The sequence below is a fragment of the Triturus cristatus genome, chromosome 5_1 (genome assembly GCF_964204655.1).
Source record: "Triturus cristatus chromosome 5_1, aTriCri1.1, whole genome shotgun sequence".
Classification (NCBI taxonomy): Eukaryota; Metazoa; Chordata; class Amphibia; order Caudata; family Salamandridae; genus Triturus; species Triturus cristatus.
Window position 1 is genome coordinate 766,026,190 of NC_140587.1, and position 15,591 is coordinate 766,041,780.

The following is a 15,591-nucleotide window of genomic DNA, read 5'->3' on the forward strand; positions in this document are numbered from 1 at the left end:
TCTTTATTAAAAAAGAATTGCTCTCAGAAAATCATACACCTTAGAGCCAATTGGCGAAGAGGTGAGAAATCTCTCTCGGTTTCCGCAGCTGATTACTTTTGGAAATATTTGAGCAAAGAAAATCTACATCCTTCCTCCGGAACCAACACTGGCTTGCAATTTAAATTAATTCACTGCTGCAAATCCCTTGAAGGACTCGTTTAGCTATTTGAAGCAATTCTGCAAGTTTTACTATATACCACAGTCGACAGTTTTTAAAACTCGCCAAACATGTCTCCTGCCAAATACTGATAAGAATGGCTTCATATTTAAGCGTTATACATGCTTCATATATGTTTGAAAATGGTTCTTTAATAAGTCCGGAAGGTTTGGTTCTGTTTTCTGATGTTGCTGGCCAGAAAGAACAGTTTTCAGGAGGCGTGCAGGTCTTGTTAGCTGTGCTCATGTCTCTGCTTGCCCTAGTCACTGTGATTGGAAACATCCTTGTTATATTGGCTTTTGCAGTGGATAAGAATCTAAGAAGTCAGAATAATTTCTTCCTCCTAAACCTGGCTTTCTGTGATTTGTTAGTAGGTAAGCCTATCTTGTTTTTAACAAGCTGGTTGTAACTATAAACCACTTATGGTAATTGTAACTCAAATGTAGCACATTTCAAAGGGAAATCGTGGAAACAAGAAGCTGTTTTAATATAAGCAGGTTTCATCTTCAAACAGTCATATTTTATGTAAAACAGTCATAGTTTACGTAGAATCGAGGATTATCAGAAGGTTAGCCGCATTGTTAATTCTGAGCAGTTGATGTCCCCTTCCACTCCCCTGGCAATCTAAATCCTGCACTTACTACTCACATCTTCATTTGATGTTGCTTTGAGGTCAGCTTTTAAAATTCATTGGTGCCATGATTACAGCCAAGAGCCCCCTTCTAACTTCTTTCACAAAAATATTCAAAATTCATTCAGGATTATCTACCCTTTGGACCTATAAAAAATGTGACAGAGAGGCACAAACACAGGCTCCTCAAGGAATTCACAGGAATCCTTACCAATGACTAATATTTGTTCACAAGAAGTTGCCTGAAAACTGAACTGATCTTCTCCTCTAACACCAACACTCACTGCTCAGAGATCTTGAACAATTCCCTTTGCATAGCCCCCACTACTCAAATAGCATGTGGGCACAGATTGTTGATACCCCCTTCCTCCTTATGTAAGACAGAATGGACGATCTTCTTGTATAAAACCAGAAATATTAGGATACAAGCCTTTGATTTCAAACTGAAATCTGTTGACCCACTGTTCGCAGATATAAATACCTCAGTAGTGCTGGGAATCACACCTTAAAACGCAAACTGAATTTAAGATGCCCACTTCTCACTGCAGCACTTCAATCATCATACAGCATATCACCTTCCCATTCCCAGAGGGCAGCTCAAGACCTCACCCCACCTTTCACTCATCCATAACCTTACCCACACTCTGAACAGGGAATGATGTCAGTTGAAATGTCATCAATGTTGTTATCAATTATGTAATTTAACATTTCATGAGTATTATATGTGAGATCGTAAGCAAAGGCTCGCTGGGGCTCAATTTATAGCTAGCTCACACAACTATAACTGTTGAAGTTCAGTGTTTTATTTGTTTTTACACTGTAGTTCTTACCTTATTTCAATACCTAACCATAACATAACTTTAACCTTTGTTTTTTTCCGTGAAAATATAAATATGTATATTCAAGTGGCATAAAACTAAATTGAAATTACCTTTTCTAATTTAGGTGCTGTATGCATTCCTTTCTACATGCCTTACTTGTTGACTGGAAGGTGGATGATAGGAAGAGTGGCATGCAAGTTTTGGTTACTAACTGACTATGTCATGTGTGTTGCATCAGCTTTCAGTGTACTTCTTATCAGTTATGATCGGTTTCTTTCAGTAACAACGACAGTAAGTCAATTAATTTTAGTTTAACCTTTCCTAGTTTTCCTCTTTTGATATGTGCATTGATGTCTGAAAGTAGTGCCTTGTTATGGGATTTGATAAATCTTCTGCCTCTTGAAATCTATAATTGAAAATTGTCTTCATGCCTAGAAATGAATTTTAACCAAATGCATCACTAAACATTTCTTCCTTTCAAAGATATTTTCTTCTGAGAAAAATGAAGGTAGTCAATCATTTACAAAAAAAGTATGTTGTGCTACAGATGAAGTAACTACATTCTGAATTACTGAAAAACCATACTTGTTAACATTTTTGAAGACCTCCTCCACACTCTTGATGAGGGGAAAAATTAGTGCTAATTCACCTTGATACATCTGCTGCTTATGATACTGTGGACCACGAGATTCTTTTGAACAGCCTTAACTCATGGGACAGTCTATCTGTGATAGATTTCCAACAGGTTTGTTATTTCCAGTAAGTGCCCATCGATACAGAAGAGTACTCAGTACAGAGGGTGGCTTACAGTGTTCCACATATGTACTCCTTATCACAGACACTTTTCTGCACTTATGTGTCCCCCATTGGCATTGATGTTATCATATAAGTCTTTAAAAGTATGGTTTTAATACTAAACTCTATTTCCAATTCGACAATTAAGAGTATAAGCCAAACATCACCAAATTCCAAGACCGCACTGAATTTTGGATAAAAGAAAGCTTGCTTTGTTTGAAAATATCTAAAACAAAGATCATGGTACCAGAAGATTCCGACAATTATAGACTTCCTTTTAAATAAATAGAGAGCTATTTCTTCTCAATGTCTACTGATCATGAAGTAAACGTGTCTGAGAATTGGTATTGGATCCTCTGATCCGTTTAGTAGGGAGCATTTAGCAAGTCTGTTCAACCAAAAAAGTTTTCGTGGGTTTGCTCTTACAGAGTCAAGGTTGTTTGGGTGTGTATGCAATTCTCCATATTTTAGTGAGGAAAATTACCCAACATTAGATCAGGGTATTGTGGAAGACCATTGGATAACCAATTATAGCTGAATTTTCTTTGATGAAGATAATGAAAATGTTAAAGAAGAACAATCTTTAAGGATTTCCAATTTCTTTTATATAATTTTTGGTCTAGATGACATCAAATTAGCACTGGCGAGGAGTCATACTGGTAAAGCTGTAGGACCAGATGGTGTCCCTATTGATTTGTTTGAATACAATAGTGCACCGTGGGCTCCCTTACTCACTAATGTGTTGAACTCCATCAGCAAAGGTGTGCTCCATTCCTTTTGATACCAAACAACGATTGTCCCAGTCTTTAAGAACAGGGATAGGTGTGATCCACAATGTTATTGCCTTACTTTATCCTTACTTGATAGCTCAGTTAAAATTCTGTGAAGGGTGCTGTAAGAAAGGCTAGAAAATTGGGCAGAAGAGCAATACATTATTTCTGATCTACAATAAGGTTTTAGAAAGGACTGAGGTACCCTTGAACAGTGTTTGGACCTGGAATTACTAGTGGCTAAGTACACAAAGGCCGAGAAGGTTTTATGTTTCTGACCCTCATGGATCATAGCAGCGCCTTTGACTTTGTCAACCAGATTGTGGCAGATTATGTCCTCTATGGGTGCCGAACCACATACTATTCATTTGTTAAACCACCTCTATTAAAACCTCACTGCCAGGGTTCAATTTGGTCTTGGAGGGGAATGTTCTCGGTCATTTTGGATAAAGAAGGAAGTCAGACTAGGGTGTTTTCTGGCCCCTTTCTTACTTACATTGCACATAAATGGTCCTCAACAAGCTCTCTTGTAATCCACCACTGATCTACCAAAGGTTGGGTCTCGATTGATACTATTAATATTATATGCAGATGATGCTGTTCTTCTGGCCCGCACTGTAAAGGGGTTACAGATTTTATTAGACTTATATAATATGTATATGGAGTCGAGGAATTTAAAACTTAAATAAACAAAAACCTATGTTATGATCTGTGGGAAGGGCATTCCTAAAATTAGGAAATTTGTTGTAAAAAATACTGTGATTCCCATAATATTTATGTTTTCCTATCTATTGTCGTTCTTTGATAACCCTGAGTGGTTGCCCCAAATCAGGCTTAAATTCTATCAGCTAAAGAAGATGGCTACATCAGTCTTTATGTTTGCCTCAAAATTGTGGTCTAGATCACGAGATGGTTACAATATGCAACTGTAAGAGCATCTTGGCTGCACCTTATGGTTCTAGTATTTGGGGCTTTGCTAATCATCCGGTATTACACCGGGTGGAGAATACAATCCTTAGAAGATTTTAGTTGTCTCACAAGCTACTCCAGCCTCAATCTGTCATAAGGAAGTTGACATTATTATTAAAATGCAACCAGTTTAGTTTAGGTACTCCATCTGGAAAAAAACATTACTTTCTCTAAACAGGGTGTTAATAGTCGATTGTCTATCCTTAATTGTTCTCATAAAATAGATTGGTTAAAATGTATCAGGTCGACCCATTAATTTTTAGGCATTACTCTGGGTACTACTGAAGAAAGTATTCTTTCTACACTTACAAAATCTAGTAAATCTGATCTCAAGCACAATCTGATCATCCAATTATCTATTCTGAATCTCATCTATTCAGTGAGGGAAGGGAACACAGCGAGAGTCTCAAGAGGACAGTGGTGGCTTATGGACGAATCCCCTCAAATCTTGGCATGCAGTTTAATCTTTTGTATATTTTAAATAGTCATCAATGCTACATCTTAACATGCTTCATCAGGGAATGCTACATTTTATGGTCGCGCATCCGACAACTGGCCGTTGCTCTAAAGGAAATAGAGTATACTCATGTGATCAAACATTTGCACAAAGCTATTTAGATTCATTTTTCTTTTGTAACTTTTATACATTTCCAAGAGCTTGATTTTTCAAACATATTTTACTACAATGTAAACAGTACAAATCTTCTCATCTATATTTGAAATTTCTGCTCTCCCTTCCAATGTGTTCTGCAGTGTTAAGCTTTGTAAATAGTGCTGTGAAGATTAGGAAATTGCTACCTGATATGCATGCAGACTGTATCTGATTTTAGCTCTCTTTTAAAATGTTTTTGTATTAATTGTCTCATGGCATCTTTTATGGTATGAAATATTTACTGAATAAAGATTATTTTTTTACTTTCACTTTATACATTCAAGACCATTTATGGTTCCAATCATACTGCACTCTCCTTTCTTTAACAACACACATAAGAGTTCCACCTTATAAGCAATATGTTTTACAAACTTGAAGTAATATTTCACCAGCCCTAAATAGGCCTGCTATTCTTCCTTGGTGCCAGGGACAGGAACCTTTTTTTACTGTCTCGTCCAGCTGTAACCTGGCTTTAACTGTCTTCCTGGAAGATGTATGTCCTAGGTAATCAACTGAACCTAACCATATTTGGCATTTTTATTTCTTTATAGATAACTTAGACTCTCTCAATCTCTGTAATGCTTCCTTTTAGAGATATGTTGTGATTCTGCTCAAATGTATTTCAAACCAAGATGTAATCTTGGAAAGAAGGACATTTGGGAGACTGCACTGAATGTGCTGCATTGTACGCTTGAATGTTGCAGCAGAGGGCGCACTCCAAACAGCATCCTGAGAAACTTGTATAAAGGTGTTAAAAAGGAGGGTAGTGACTCAGATTCAGTATGTAATCCAACCTGGTGGTAAGCTGAGAACAAATCTATTAATTTGAAACAGCTTGCAGTTCCCAACAGGCTGAACATTTCATGGATTCTAGGTAAGGGATGTCTGCCTACCCATATACTTGAATTAAGATTTCCAACCTAATGTCTTTGCTTCCTGATTTGGTAGGGACAACATTGGGTTGTTTCATTAACAAACCTCTAAACGGCTCTTCACAAGGTAGGGAATAGGGCGAATTTTATGAGCTATGGGTCTAACATTTGTCTACAGGCTAATTTCATGTTGGTATTTCGTGAACAATCCTAACTTGTCAGTAAACACGTCATTTCTAGGCTGGGCCGAATTTTTCATTCTGCTTACCAAATTGTAGGAATTTGGTGACTCTACGTTACTCTTTTAATGTGGAGTTCTGGCCAAATGCCGCCAATCACCATTTCCATTCCTGTTTGAGCGCCGCAATGACAACAAGACAAAATCAAGGCTCCAACAAGCAAGCTGGCGAGTGTGAGAGAGAATTGACATCCCCTAGTGCGATTTCTGTTTGCAAGGAAGCCTTCAGGTACAATTTTCTAATGCGAGTAGTCGTGCAGGACCGAGGTCCACAGAGCTGCTTTTCTATCAGATTTTCTACTCTAGAAGAAGCAATATCAACTCAACAATATCTTTCTGAGTAGGTATTCTACCCGAATAGACAGTTCAGGTAGTTTTTTTTATCACAAAACACATTTTCTTTATATTACTTTTTTTCAACAGGAAGAAAGTACCACAGAGACTCCACCTTCCTCATTCTGCCCACAAGGCTCCTCCCAGTGCTTTGTCCATCCCTTGGTCACTTTTTATTTGAATTTCGAGAGGAAAGGATCACTCTATTTGTCAGCAAGCTCTGCTGCGTATGCCGTTGGATGGTAAGGATTTTGTGTGAGAAATCAAGTAAGTTAAAGAACTTTAGATACGTTTTTTGTTTGATGGAGTGCATGCACCAGTACATTTTATTTTACCCTTTCATTGTTTTCCTAATTTTTTTTATTTGATTATGGGTGGCCTGGAGTTTTAGGAGGGGCCCATTTTGTATTAACTTTTTTCTGGGAGGAAAGGTTTGTGCATTTTTGGGAGGGCTTGGGGACTGGTATCAAAGTACTTTTTCTCCATTTTCTTGTGCGTTTGTGATAATTGCATTATTTTGCTCATTTTACTGCCTGGGGCCTAGTCTGCTCATGGGCCACAGCCAGCTAGCAATAGGCATTGGGTTGGGCATTTATATTAAAAAACTGCTTCTGTGCTATATGTTTTTTGAACATCTATTGACTTCTGGATAGCCTTTGATTACATGCAAAATATGTTTGTTTTTGTATTTCATTTTTTTTGCAAAGTGTTAAAGTGTATTTTGGTGTGGTAAATATGATACCATGGCATGTTTCTGGTTGGAGATTTTTTTTTTCCCATTCCCTCTTTCTTTGCAGGCCAAGTGCCCATTTTGCGTGGCCTGTGTGTGTGTGCTTTTGCCACAGTCCACCATTTTGTCTTTGTTCTAGGCCAACTATGTTTTCCATGCCATGTGGCAGGACAGCCATTTAGTGTAGCCAATGTGCTTTTGCCATAGGCCTCCTTGTGTTCCTTGTTGTCCATGACTTCTTGCCTGTTGTTCTGAACATGTGGCTGTTGGCCATTTTGAGTATTCAGTGTGTTTTGCATAGGCCTGCTTGTGTTCTTTGTTGTCAATGCCTTCGTCCTTGGTGGTCATGTGGCTGGCAGCCAATTTGTGTAGTCATGGTGCTTTTTACCATAGACCTACATTAATTCATTGTTGACCATAGCATGCTTCTGCCCTTGGCAGCTATGTGGCTGGTGGACATTTTGTGTAGTCAGTGTGCTTCTGCCATAGGCCTGCATGCGTTCTTTGTTATTCATGCCTACACCTTTGGTAGCCATATGGCTGTGGACGTTTTGTGTAGTCAGTGTGCTTTTGCAATACGCCTACATTTGTTCTTTGTTGATCATTTTCTTCACCTTTGGTGGCCAGTGAACATTTTGTGTAGTCAGTGTGCTTTCTGCCATAAACATGCATGTGCTCTTTGTTGTCTATTCCTTCGCCCTTGGTGGCCATGTAGCTGGCCCACATTTTGTGTAGTCAGTGTGCTTTTGCCATAGGCCATCATGTGTTCTTTGTTGTGCATGACTTCACCCTTGGTGGCCATGTGGCCAATGGGCATTTTGTGTCATCAGCATGCTTTTTGTGTTTGGCCTGCATGTGTTCTTTGTTGTCAATGGCTTGCCTTTCCCTTTGGTGGCTATGTGGCTGGTAGACATTTTGTGTAGTCAGTGTGCTTTTCCCATAGGCCTGTATGTATTCTTTGTTGTTCAGGCCCTCGCCCTTGATGACCATGTGGCCAGTGGATTTTTTGTGTAGTCAGTGTGCTTTTGTCATAGGCTTGCATTTGTTCTTTGTTGTCCATTTCTTCACCCTTGGTGGCCATGTGGCCAGCGGGCATTTTGTGCAGTCAGTGTGCTTTTTGCCATAGACCTGCATGTGGTCTTTGTTGTGCATGCATACGCCCTTGGTGGCAATGTGGCCTGCGGACATTTTGTGTAGTCAGTGTGCTTTTGCCATAGGACTGTATATGTTTTTTGTTGTCCAAGCCTTCACCCTTAGTGGCCATATGGCTGGCGGACATTTTGTGTAGTCAGTGTTTTTTCCCATAGTCCTGCATGTGTTCTTTGAGGCCCATGCCTTTGACATTGGTGGGCATGAGGCAGGGCGGCCAGTTTATAAAGCCAGTGTGCTTTGCTTTTGCCATAGGCCTCCATGTGTTTTTTGTTGTCCGTGCCTTCTTGCTTGTTGTTGTGAACATGTGGCCGGCCACCATTATGTATGGTCAATGTGTTTTTGCATAGGCCTGCATGTGTTCCTTGTTGTTCATGCCTTCACCCTTAGTGGCCATGTGGACGGTGGACATTTTGTGTAGTCAGTGTGTAAGTTCTTTACTTCCACTTTGACTTTTCAAAAATATTTTCTAGGGAAATTAATAGAAAAGGCCTCTGCCTTTTTGTTGTTTGTTTATTTCCTATTTTTTCCCAGATATGTGTTAAATGTGCTTGAGGATGGTTGCAGTAAAGTACTTTTACTTTTTTATTCATTTTTTTCATTTTACCCTTTGTCTCCTATAGGATTTCTCTCAGTCCCTAGGGAGGCACTAGCAGTTATTTTGTTTCAGCTATTTGATGTTTCTCCAGGTGCACACCAGCAATACTTTTTTAAGGATTATTCAATTTCCCCCTGCATCCCCTGCCTGCCATATGTGTCTCAAAGGCCACAGGTGCACACCAGCAATAATAATTTCAAGAACTATTCCATTTTCCCCTGCACTCCCAGCCTGCCATAGGAGTCCCATAGGCCAAGAGGCACATAAAGCAACCTTTTCAATCTGTATGTTATTGAAATATTATGTTTAGAAATTGTGGAATGGATACACTATCGTTAATTATTTGTTATGACCTTACTAAATGATATTGTCTTTACATTCTAACTGCAAATGTCATGTTTCACTGATTTTTTCTTGTGTGTTTGCTTCTAGGTGCCCAAGAGAAATCACATACATTACTGCCAGACAGGAGATGAGCAGTGAAATTACCTCCTCTGCTTCTGCTTGTACAGCTGAGTAGCAACTGCCAGAGCTAAGAAAGAACATAAAGATTGCCCCCAAAGAAGGGTGCTCCTGCCATTGCCACGAATGCCACCCTCCACCTTTTTCAGAAATCGTATTGTATCTGCGGCACCCTCCTCTGGGTAGCAAAAAAGTGGGAGCAGCACTTCTGCATCAACAGCACCACTCAACTTAAGGCTAAGCCAAAGTACATGTCTCTCAGTGATGCATTTACTGCAGTCATGGTGACAAGCAGTGAGTTTGAACTGGATTTGTCTCAGCTGCAAAGTACCCAATCATCTCAGGAAAGTGGATGACAGGAACAACAGCCAGCAACAGTTCTTCTTGAAGTTGGAGCAGCACAGGAGGTTGAGCTTCTTGCTGAGCACGATGTTGCTCTTCTTCAACCATTGGCTTGATGATCACCAGCAAGAAAAAGAAAGGGTATTCAACCATCTTCTCTAACCCCCCCTTCTGATTATCTAGACATGGATAGGATCCTGGCCGAGTCTAAGAGCTGCCCTGAGATGCAAGGAAAACAGAAAATTCCTGAACGCCTTAGAATTCTGGAATGTGTCAGAGATCACGACGAGCCAGTATTTGCCACCAGTATGGAGGTTTGTTTAGAGGACACCAAAATGGCCCCTCCTTTTCAGCCTGCGTATAGGGACATGGTTTCATCACCGCGAGCTTCCATATTTATAAGACCCACGCTGTACATGCATCCTACACTACCACAATCGAAGACCTCCCTACAGGGAGGCAAACAGCACAGTCACCAACCTCCAGTTCTTCAGGCATTGGCAGTGTCACACTAAAAAAAGTTCTCCTCGCCAGTTTGGAACTTCTTTATGATTAGCAAGCAGGGGTATAACATTGCAATTTGCTCCATTTATGACGTGAGTATTCGTGGAGGTTAGCCAAATTCACACTACGGTACTGGTGGCCAAAGGTCACTCATAAAATGCCACTGATGAATTTTGACTGAAAGTCTTTTTCAAAGTGATAACGTTTTAATACATTGCGTCCCTCTTTACTTGCTATTTGTACATATTAGTAGGAGGCATTGTGAGAATTAGAGTTCTTATATTCACACAGAGTCAATTGTTGCACAAGAAAGTATACAAGCTATTTCACACTTGCATCCAGAGGTAAAAGATGTAATTTACACATTCGGACCGCCGTTCCGTCCCTATATCAGCTTAGTGCTTCTCTTTTGAAAAGTTCATAAATCCTGATGGCTACAAGTTGTTCAATTTTGCACTGCCTCCAAAAACATTAATCACTGATTAGCCATAGTACCAACAATATAAATCTATCACATGTGTGAAAAACATTCAATGTCTCTAAGAATGGCAATGCATTTTCAACTCCTGGGACAGAACAATGGTCCAAATGTGTAAATTAAGTCTATTACCTCTGGTAGCAAGTGTGAAATTGCTTGTGTACTTTCTTGGGCAACAATTGACTCTGTGGGATTATTAGAACTCAAATTCCCATAATGTCTCCTGCTAATGTATATAAATAGCAAGTAAAGAGGGACTCATCATACTAGAACTTCACAACTTTGAAAAAGACTTTCAGTGGAAACGCGTCAGTGGGGTTTGATTAATGATTTTGATGGCGAATAAAGGAAAATTCTACAACTTCTGAGAGTGTGGCATAGCTCTCTCTCTCTCTCTATATATATATATATATATATATATATATATATATATATTACCTACTGGCGGTCGCCAGTAGGTAGTTATAGTTAGGACCCTGTTTCCATAGGAAATCTGCAACATTCTATTTGGAATAACTTTGGCGCCGGTCGACGAATCCTCGCGAAATTTTCAAAACTAATGGGGCGCTACGCTCCGCTCCTACCCGGAAAGTCTCGGGGGGATTCGTCAAGCGGGGGCTGAGAAAAAAGGGGGGTCCCAAAACGCGTTTTCCCCATGCATTTTTCCATAGGACCTTTAGACACAGCTACAGCCCGAACGGCTGAACGGAATTACTTGTAATTTGGCAGAGAGGTAGTCCTTAGGTCTAGGAAGTGCCTTTTGCAGGTCTGGTGTAAATCTGTTCAGTAGTGCCTGAGAAAATAGCATTTAAATCAATATATATATCTGTAAGCGCGCTCCGTGCGCTTACCGTAAGCTTACCATACGCGTACGGTGGCGTGCGCGAGCTCAAATCTGATTGGTTGTCACATGTCTGTAAACATTCGAATCGGACAAAATCAGGAAGTGTCGGCCGCCATTTCGTGTGTTTCACACAGAAAAAAAAAGGGAGATAACGTGAAAAGGGGGCAAGGAAGAGAGTTACAGACCCCCTAACATTTGAAAGTGGGTCAAAGAAGGACACAAAAGTACAAAAAAAACATTTATTAATTTTTTTAAAAAATCGCGGGGTACGCGTACGGTAAGCTTACGGTAAGCTTACCGTACGCGTACGGTAGAAAAAAAAAATAAAAAAAGAAATAAAATTCAGATTTAAGTGTTTAGATATTAGGGGGCTCTAAAAAGAGCCGTTGTGTTTATGAAGTGATTTTTTAGTGGTACCTACAAGTAAGTACCGATGCAGAGTCTAAGGTTCAAGAGGAAGACTCTGTTCCCTTCATCAGTGAAGTGTACACCATCTCCTCTATAAATGTCTTGCATGTCGTAACGCAAGTTGTTGTGGTAAATGGAACCCATACCATAGTCTCGGAGGAAAGCAGAAACAGATTTGTTGACGTGCTTTCTTGCTTTGTCAATCTGCGGACAAAAATGATTGGACCAGTTCCATTTTTGCCTTTGGCATATGTTAGAATACACAAAGGCAGTTTTAGGGAAAAGTGAAAACAGTTGTGCAAAGGTCTCCTTCATAAGCATTTCCAGATCTACCCCAGTCAAAGTGCCTAGGTCATTGCCACCACAGTGCACTATTATGAGGTCAGGGTGTTGGATTTGCATGAAGGATTTCACCAATGGCATCAATTGGTGCCACTTTAACCCTCTCTGACCAATCCATTTAATGTCTACATTTGGCAAAGCAAGGTCTCTCACCATACCTGTTTTCTCTGCATACTTTTCACTCCAGAAGACATAGCTGTGCCCTAAAATCCACACTGTGAACATCTTCAAAGGAGAACTGGATGCACTCAGGAGGTGTATTTCAGTAGAATGGGAAAAAGAAATGAAAGACAGTTTGGAAATGGAGGCATACATATTTTTTTTAAATAAAAAGAACTGATTGGCTGTTTCATACCATTCTACACTAAATACTAGGCTGTATGTGTCAATTTATAGAAGCATGTTTTGTATTGGTACAGAAAAATGTGTTACCAAAGAACATTACTATGGATTTGCTGTTAGGTTAGAAAAGTCAAGCACTCTTGCTCTTTGGAAATGAAACATTGTGTGGTGAACTTCTGACCTGACTCTACACAGCAGTGTCCCATGAGCTGTTGCTATGGTAGCAGGCAGAAGTCAAGTTGGGGGAAGGGTACTTTTGGAAAAGGGTTGGATTTCAACCAATAGAAATGTGTGATTACATTTGAAAAAAAGGGGGAAGCACTGAGATTTGAAATTAACATGTATATGTGTGGAAAAAGAGAGGGAAACATTGCCATTATCTGGTTCTGCTGAGAGGAGAGAGGTGTACAGAACAGAGATCCTGGCTCTGATAATCTGCTGTTTGAGTGCCACATTTCTTTCACAACTAACTAATTTTAAAGGTGAGTTTTGAGTTTGAGAGGGGATGTATGTGGTAAATTAAGAAATGAATAATAGAATTGGAATTCCTTTTGTTGAAGTTGTGTTTATCATTTTGTGTTTTGGGAGAAATTTAAATGTAAGGAACATGTAAAATATTATGGACTATGTTTTCACCATAAATTAAGGTGTACTGGTATAAATGAGGAATACTGTTTTCTGCATAGAATCAGAAGATGACTCTGTGTGAAAAGAGGAATTGTTGACAGACATTTATTACGTATTACTCTGGTAATTTTAGATTTGCATTAGTAGGAAAGGGGCAGCTATTTTTCTTCAGAAGCAGACTCTTAGCACACAGCCAGCTGCTTATCCTGTAGAATCATGCATAGTATTCACAACCGAGTGGGGTTTGAGGTTGCAGTGAGTAATGCAAATACATTCAACATCACTAAGGCTGGTTGCCCTTGCTGGAGTGTAGTCAGTCACCCAGGTTACACATGTTCCTGGTCTCAAAATGCTGTTTGGACATGTGCTGTTTTCAGAATCTGAAAATTGGATTGAAAATGTGTCAGACTGTAAAAGTAATAATCACTTGCCAAAAAAAGAGTAGTAAGTGTGCTTTCAAATTGGCAAAGAAATTTCGTTTTCTGCCTAATATCAAACCATGACTCTGTGTGCAAAGAGGAATTGTTGACAGACATTTATTGCGTATTACTCTGGTAATTTTACATTTGCATTAGTAGGAAAGGGGCAGCTATTTTTCTGCAGAAGCAGACTCTTTGCACACACCCAGCTGCTTACCCTGTAGAAACATGCATAGTATTCACAACCGAGGGGGGTTTGAGGTTGCAGTCAGTAATGCACATACATTCAGCATCACTAAGGCTGGTTGCCCTTGCTGGAGTGTAGTCATTCACCCAGGTTACACATGTTCCTGGTCTGAAAATGCTGTTTGGACATGTGCTGGTTTCAGAATCTGAAAAGTGGATTGAAAATGTGTCAGACTGTAAAAGTACTTATCACTTGCCAAAAAAAGAGTAGTAAGTGTGCTTTCAAATTGGCAAAGAAATTTCGTTTTCTGCCTAATATCAAACCATGACTCTATGTGCAAAGAGGAATTGTTGACAGACATTTATTGCGTATTACTCTGGTAATTTTACATTTGCATTAGTAGGAAAGGGGCAGCTATTTTTCTGCAGAAGCAGACTCTTTGCACACACCCAGCTGCTTACCCTGTAGAAACATGCATAGTATTCACAACCGAGTGGGGTTTGAGGTTGCAGTCAGTAATGCAAATACATTCAGCATCACTAAGGCTGGTTGCCCTTGCTGGAGTGTAGTCATTCACCCAGGTTACACATGTTCCTGGTCTCAAAATGTTGTTTGGACATGTGCTGTTTTCAGAATCTGAAAAGTGGATTGAAAATGTGTCAAACTGTAAAAGTACTTATCACTTGCCAAAAAAAGAGTAGTAAGTGTGCTTTCAAATTGGCAAAGAAATTTCGTTTTCTGCCTAATATCAAACCATGACTCTATGTGCAAAGAGGAATTGTTGACAGACATTTATTGCATATTACTCTGGTAATTTTACATTTGCATTAGTAGGAAAGGGGCAGCTATTTTTCTGCAGAAGCAGACTCTTTGCACACACCCAGCTGCTTACCCAGTAGAAACATGCATAGTATTCACAACCGAGTGGGGTTTGAGGTTGCAGTCAGTAATGCAAATACATTCAGCATCACTAAGGCTGGTTGCCCTTGCTGGAGTGTAGTCAGTCACCCAGGTTACACATGTTCCTGGTCTCAAAATGTTGTTTGGACATGTGCTGTTTTCAGAATCTGAAAAGTGGATTGAAAATGTGTCAGACTGTAAAAGTACTTATCACTTGCCAAAAAAAGAGTAGTAAGTGTGCTTTCAAATTGGCAAAGAAATTTCGTTTTCTGCCTAATATCAAACCATGACTCTATGTGCAAAGAGGAATTGTTGACAGACATTTATTGCGTATTACTCTGGTAATTTTACATTTGCATTAGTAGGAAAGGGGCAGCTATTTTTCTGCAGAAGCAGACTCTTTGCACACACCCAGCAGCTTACCCAGTAGAAACATGCATAGTATTCACAACTGAGTGGGGTTTGAGGTTGCAGTCAGTAATGCAAATACATTCAGCATCACTAAGGCTGGTTGCCCTTGCTGGAGTGTAGTCAGTCACCCAGGTTACACATGTTCCTGGTCTCAAAATGTTGTTTGGACATGTGCTGTTTTCAGAATCTGAAAAGTGGATTGAAAATGTGTCAGACTGTAAAAGTACTTATCACTTGCCAAAAAAAGAGTAGTAAGTGTGCTTTCAAATTGGCAAAGAAATTTCGTTTTCTGCCTAATATCAAACCATGACTCTATGTGCAAAGAGGAATTGTTGACAGACATTTATTGCATATTACTCTGGTAATTTTACATTTGCATTAGTAGGAAAGGGGCAGCTATTTTTCTGCAGAAGCAGACTCTTTGCACACGCCCAGCTGCTTACCCTGTAGAATCATGCATAGTATTCACAACCGAGTGGTGTTTGAGGTTGCAGTCAGTAAAGCAAATACATTCAGCATCACTAAGGCTGGTTGCCCTTGCAGGAGTGTAGTCAGTCACCCAGGTTAC

At 39.7% G+C, this 15,591-nt stretch overlaps 1 protein-coding gene across 1 annotated transcript in view; it reads left to right on the plus strand.

Moving 5' to 3' along the window:
• Positions 1-296: 296 nt before the first annotated feature.
• LOC146831446 (histamine H3 receptor-like) overlaps positions 297-15,591 on the plus strand; it is a 175,068-nt gene continuing 159,773 nt past the window's right edge. The window contains exons 1-2 of the mRNA XM_085603916.1: positions 297-573; positions 1,776-1,942. Of these exons, the coding sequence (XP_085460042.1) occupies positions 297-573; positions 1,776-1,942 (444 nt within the window). The remainder of the gene's footprint in view (positions 574-1,775; positions 1,943-15,591) is intronic.